At 37.9% G+C, this 6,896-nt stretch overlaps 1 protein-coding gene across 1 annotated transcript; it reads right to left on the reverse strand.

Moving 5' to 3' along the window:
* Window positions 1-326: 326 nt before the first annotated feature.
* Window positions 327-4,426, reverse strand: slc38a11 (solute carrier family 38 member 11; the record flags this gene model as incomplete). The annotated part of the gene is made up of 12 exons (XM_083921036.1): window positions 327-566; window positions 662-793; window positions 1,117-1,229; window positions 1,329-1,490; window positions 2,569-2,639; window positions 2,819-2,898; window positions 2,984-3,090; window positions 3,240-3,305; window positions 3,505-3,639; window positions 3,730-3,804; window positions 4,206-4,326; window positions 4,412-4,426. The coding sequence occupies 12 exons, from the start codon at window positions 4,424-4,426 to the stop codon at window positions 327-329; spliced, it is 1,317 nt and encodes a 438-aa protein (XP_083777162.1).
* Between the last annotated feature and the right edge of the window lie 2,470 nt (window positions 4,427-6,896).

Raw genomic sequence — 6,896 nt, forward strand, 5'->3', positions numbered from 1 at the left:
TTGAAAACATTAGTGACATTGGGCACTGATGCTGGGCAATACAAACTGGTTCACAGTCAACTTCCAGTTCATCTCAGTTCTTTCACACTAAACTCTGCATGGACATCCTCTGTGCACAGGAGCATTGTCCTGTTGACAGAGGAAAGTAGAATATAATTTCATAGTGTAGCATAAATATTTTCCTTAATTTGTACTAAGGAAACTATAGCCCAAACCTTGTCAAAGCACCCAGATTAAGTACATAAAGGTATGAGGACAGTCCACATACATACATTTTTACAAGTATTGTTTAAGAACAAAGTTTAATATTCAATATTTGGTAGATTTCATACAGGTGGTACAGTGCCAGAGACATTGGCGTCGGCACAGTAGAACATCTCAACACCGTGCGAACAATCTTGAGGGTAGAGGCCCGTCATGGTCAAACCGGTGATCATGACAAACAAGCCAATTAATATCAAGATGGTGGGAATCAAGTTTTCACCCTGGAACCAGCGGCCGGGGGAGAGTTTGAGGAAGCACGCAGAAGGAATGATGAAGATCAGAGGTGTGGCACTCAGAACACCCTGGATAGTAGAAGAGAACATCATTGAAGTAAAAATTAAACATTAAAAACGAAATATATCGATAGGTACAAACTTGCTGAGTTTCAGTGACTTACATTCAGCTCCAAAACAACTCCCAGGCAGTCATAGGCCAAAGATATCGATGCACAAACTGCAACTATGAGAAATGTTATGGCCACATGTTCAACTTTTGAAAGATCCCGACTGCAAATGACATTGGACAACACCTGAGAAGATAAACGATAGAGAAGGTTCTAATGCACACATTTTTTCAATTTATGCATTTTCAGCAGTTTTCTGTAGTTGAGAAAGGTTAACATGCACATGTGAGTGGACCTATTGACAAGCATCTACAGCTGACAGTGTTGTACAGTTACCCACTGTGCAGCTCTGCAGGAGCAATTGGGTGTGAAGCCAATCTTTTCCTTTTCATTCATCCAGTCACAAAGCCACGTCTCTGGCTCAAACCCTAAGAACACCACTTTCCCTCACATATGTAAACGTTTAACTGTTAAATTCTTAGGCTGGCGTATGAGAAAGTATCGCTTACCTCTCGCGTAACAAAACACTCCAGTGGAAATGTGGTTATTATGCTGAGGCCAAAACAGAAGCGACCAAATGTTGCCAGGTTATCATTTCTGCAGTAGTTCTCAAATATGTCTCCTAAAAAGAAGTGGAAATAAGATGCTATAAAAACACATTTGTGATATTAAAACTAGATTACGTTAGAGGGGTGTAGTTCAATATCTCTAACAATGATACCTTGTGTGTATCCAGTGAAGGTGGAATAGCCAGCGACAGCAAATGCAGCACTGATTATTAGAGCAGAGCCCACAGACACATGGGTGACCCGAGACCAGTTAGCTAGCGTGGGTTGCTCCAGAGAACCATAGATAAGAAAGCTGTTGTGGTGGCATATAAAGGCTAAAGAGACACACAGGGGCAGCAAATCAGAGTCACATTAACATACATAATAAAATCAGTGAAAAATATTGCTCATAACCACAGTTTGAAGCATTTTACTTCTTTGCACAAATTTAAACTTCTTGCTACCTTGTCTGAAGCAAGAGGGTCTTTTTCCTCACTGCAGAATGGAACACATCCATCCCCTTGACTGGGCCAACTACGCCTTTCTTAGTTCAGGCTACACAGCACTGTACTCTCCCAAGAGCATGAATATCTCCATCTAAATTGCATACTTTGTAGCAATAGTAGCTATTATCATCAAGGAACTTGTTTCAACACGGTGTGTGTGGACAGTATTTAGAGTGCGCTAACTAAATTCATAGCCTTGATCTTCCTATGTTTTAGCTGGATTGCATGACATGAATTGGCAACACTGTGTATGTGGACCTTGGCTCTTTCATAGGAAATTAATTTGAAGCTGCATTAATCAATTTTTGGCCACCAGGGAGCCACACAGGCTGGCAGACAAAAAGCCCTGAAATGCTCTCATTAAAGTTGTTATGGCTAACATGTTAGCAAACAATTTTTCTACTCAAAAAATCAACATTATTATCCTACAAAAACCAAGAGAATCCAGAAAGTCTATTTTGACATTATATAATGAAAACAACCATGGTGAAAAACCAAGGCACGATACCTGCAAGTGAACCTTTGACTTTCTTCACCAGGTACTTTGTTAGGCCTTTGGTGCTGACCATGTAGCAGACACTGGTTTGATCAGAGTTTATCTCCTGAAAACATGATTTTAAACCATGCCAAAGTGTATGCGTAAGTTGTGAAACCAGCTAAATGCTTCTGTGCTGGTGTATGAAGCATGACCCCGACTTCTCTCAGGTGTAAGCCAGTGTATTTGAGATCTCTTCCTCTGAGGGGATTCCCCTTTTAGCCTGTTTTCTGGGTTTTGTGGATAATCTGTCTTCATTTACAGCTATCAGTTTGTCAGCCATCTTGGTTTGCATTTCTCTACTTTTTTTTGTCTAGCAACAACATAAATATATTCTAGACAGCTCTATCATCAGCATACAGACAAACTCACCGAAAGACATCACGCCTACTGCCTGGATTGCATTCCACTTTGCAAATACCCATGCATTCTGAGTAGGTATGCTATAGAACAATTATTATATTCAGTCATCAAGAAACACAGAGAGACATGACTATGTTTGTATAATAGCATTTTACTGTGTATTCATTTTAAAAAAAGAACCCCACGGTTCACACAATGATCACAAACATTTAAACTAAAATCACTATGGATATGAAAATTGCAGAATATTCATTCTTACATTTGGGGTCCAAAGGTAGCTGCTCTGATGATCACAATGATGAGGATGGTAAATGTCAGCACCATTGACAGAAGGGACACCTGGTAACACACATGGATGTTTTAAAGGCAGCTTTTAAATCACTGGATGAAACGTATGTGACGACTGTGTAATAACTGGACTTACTTTCCCAAGCTTCTCTATGTTTCGATAAAGTGAGAGAGGCAGCGTGAACGCAAGGGTTGATAGCAAGATCACAAAGTGGCGCCCAGCAAGTATGTGATCTGGACCAACTGCAAAAACACACATGACAACATGAATCATTTGAACCATTCAAATAGTCAAAATAGACTGTATATATATTGCAAAAGTATTATTTATTGCACAAGTGGTGCTGTGGTGCTTTCTTTTATCCGAGTGGAATAAGTAACATGCAGCATACCTCCTGGTATTCTCTGAAATACTTTGGTCAGTATGTCACCAGTTGTGATGTTGTAGCTGATCATAGCTGAGGAAGGAGGCATCATTCTCTTATTCAAATTTGCAGTATTATTTAGATTGAAACCAAAATTAAAAAAAGAATAGAGCAGAGACAGTGAAATTAGTTTACCATTATTTGTCAGACCACACTGAAAATACACATACAATGTGATACATTGTGGTAATAATATTCAACTTTAGATTATAGCATACTTTAAACAGCTCACCAATGAAAGGATAAAGGAACTGCAGTCCAGATAAAATCAGAAATCCAGGGAAACCAAATGTGCTTTGCACCAGTGACTGATAACTGTTTGTCCCTGACAGGTTGCCTCCTTTAATCAGTAAGACGATTGAGTAATCTGTTATAAAATGCAAACATAATGTTAACAGTTTTCTCATATGATAAATTAATTACTCCATTTTCACAATGACACCTTTAATATGCCCACCTGTGATGAACGCGACACTTATCAACAGCAGAAGGCCAAAGGGGAGCCCTGCCTGGTTCAATGCATATGGTAAACCTGATAAAAAAATAAACAAACAAGTGTTTAACTGTCTGCAACTGAAGAATGAATTAACTGGTTTTGTATTGTGAATCAAACAGTGTTCAGTTACAATCAATGCTGAGTCTTACAAATGCCACGCGGATTATCTGCTATTTCATGTGCAATAATGACTCAGGCATTTTTGACGATGAAAGGGTTAAAGGGGAGAATGGGGGGCAACAGGCGCCAGTCATATGATAGGGAGGGTCTACCACCGCAGGGCTCGGATGGTATGAAAACGTATCTTTGTTACACACACACACACAAACACACACACACACAAAAAAACATTATTTCTTCATGATTATGATTATTAAACAGTTTGTCATTCATATAATCGACTGCATATAATTCAATTAGTATTGGTGCGCGTTTACCTATTATTCCAGATCCTATAATGGAATTGATAAAATTAAAAGACGCAGATATCATTGAGCTTCGTGGCTCTCCCGCAGCTTTTTGTGGAGGAATTAATGTGGTCCCTTCTTCATTGTTTAGCTGGAAAAAAAGTCAGTAAACAGTCTGTAAAAATAAAAACAAAAACTCTCCCTCTGTTGTTCATGCAAACAATAGCATCACTTACCTGCTGCTGAGGCATTTTGAGCACCTGCTGCTCGCTGATGTTGTTCCTCTTTGTCAACTCTCACATATTTGCGCTGTGGCTGAATTAGACAAAGTTTATAACAAAGAAAACCTGTCAATTTTTCTCAGCTCAAGCCTCGAAACATCTCAACAGCGCCCCTGGTCGGTCGTACTAGGACCCTTCTCTGAGGTTAAATTGGGTCGGAGCCCTCCAGGAGCCGAGCTCCACCCCTTAACATCCAAATGACACTCTTTCCCCCATCAGACATTCTCACACTGACCAAAGTCCTTTTCTTCGACTTTATTAAACACCTGTCTCCATCACTTAGATCAGGTTTAATGCTGTGTTATGTTTCAGAAATGAGCGAGGCCATTTACGCACGTGGTAATTAATTATGAATCATTTAAACCTTCTGATGTGGCATTATGGTCTTACCTTAGCCTCTTTCACCCCGGTGGTGGAATTTGACTAAGTAGATTTAATCAAGTACTGTTTTCATCAAAACGCTTCTCTGCACAACAAAACAGGTAGCTTTTGCACCGTTTTGCACACATGTTATATTTCAAGTTTATACAAATTACTGGCAGCAAAGCAGTTATGCTCAGCACAATCAAAGCTGTATTTTTTTATTTTTAATGTTTATTTTCAGCAAAAGTTCCAAAATCCTTTCCTCTGGAGAATCAGCATAAAACGTTTTCAGACATATCAAGTGTATTATTAGTCCTACAGGGAGTTTTCAGTTCTGCTGCTTAGATTTATATTTATATATATTAGATTCTATTATTAATAATATTTACAGTTGTGGCATTACTGCAAGGCTGCAACATATTTGATAATCTATGTAAATAAATAATAATAAAAAAAACAGGGGATAACAGATAATAGGCCTGTGAAAACACAATTTATATGAGGCCTGTAAAGTACTGTTGATACTGTGGTTGCCTCAGAGCAAAGATGTGTCTACAGGTATTTGTATGCATGAATTTTACATGAACCCTAAATTTAACAGAATAGAATTTTAAAAAATCTCTTACTACTGTGTGTATATATTTGGTATGTTGTGTTATTGTCTTTAGGGGTGGACCCAAACACATACAATGGATGTGAAAGGAATTGAGTTTGTGGCAGAGTATTAGCATTAGCAGTGGTCTAATGAATTCTGACTTTTGAAACATATAGCCTAGAATTTTAACACTGCAGCAGAAAGGTGTTCTGAGAAAATGGTTTCCAAAATGTGTTTTGACACATACAGGGAAATAAGGAATTAAAGGATTTAAAGATTTTATTGCAAAGCTGTTCAAAAACCAACCAACATTATGAAGGAATTGTAGATATATTGTATAGTGAGAAAAAAGAACTGTTTCTCATGTTGACAATGTCCAAATGTTTTGGTGAACTTTATCCATTTAGGTCAGAGGGTCCTTCTGTTTAAAAAAAAAAAAAAGTTATAAACCATGTTCACATTGCAGAGAAAACGGTGGTAGAAAAAAAACGTGTTTGCAAATACATATGTTAATACTTTTGTCAGCCTACTTTTCCACACAAACATGTGAAAATAAACAAGATACACAAGCTAACATTGGTTAGGCATCACCATGCAGTACTGCAGCCTATATTAGTATTTAATAAATTGTATAACACATAATGTAATTGTAAGCAGATTTGTGGCCATTTGCATGAGCTATTCCCTGTCAATGCCGGAAACCAGTCTCAGATGTGTAATGTCATCAAAGTAAATAAAATCTGGAGCTGCTCGGCAGACAATTAATGGGACAATTTGTTTCTTCCTTTTTTAGCTGTACTCTATTATAGTGTTGTCAGTTCTGAAACAGAATATGTACCCATATACTTAGAACATTACCTCGGGTGCCCTCTGTGTCACATATTTCCCAATTCTTTGTCTATGGAGCAGCTCCTCACTTTACTCGATGGCATCACAAATTTGAGTTCAAGCACTTTAGTTTTTGGATTTGGTGGAGAGTTGTTCATGTTTAATTAGATTTTTGAATGTCTCAGACCAAAGAAATAACACGTGCATTTTGAAAATGGGTGTGGTTCCCTTGTTATGTTCAGTATTTGTTATACTACTGTCACTCGCTATGTGTTTATACACTAGCATCCAGTTATGAATGTTCTATAGGCGAAGTTGTAGTTGTTCAATATATAATATAGTATCAATATTTATATACTATTCAGAAATGTCAAATATCACGCTATTTGATTTCCACACTTGCCACAGACTTAAATACTAATGGTTTAATGATTTAACTGATTAGATATTTTTTTTCCTGGACTTTTCATATACATTGTTTTCCAGTTGTATGGCTACAATTGAAAGTCCTGACAATGCTGTCTCTGTCCACCAGGTGCCATCAGACTCACGGTGAATGTAAAGGCTCACGGTCCACTCACCCACCAAACTTCACCAAATAAATGATTATTCATATGCAAAGTTTAAAAGGCAGGTAGGCCTGCAAATATACAC

This window comes from Echiichthys vipera (genome assembly GCF_963691815.1).
Source record: "Echiichthys vipera genome assembly, chromosome: 10".
Lineage (NCBI taxonomy): Eukaryota > Metazoa > Chordata > Actinopteri > Perciformes > Trachinidae > Echiichthys > Echiichthys vipera.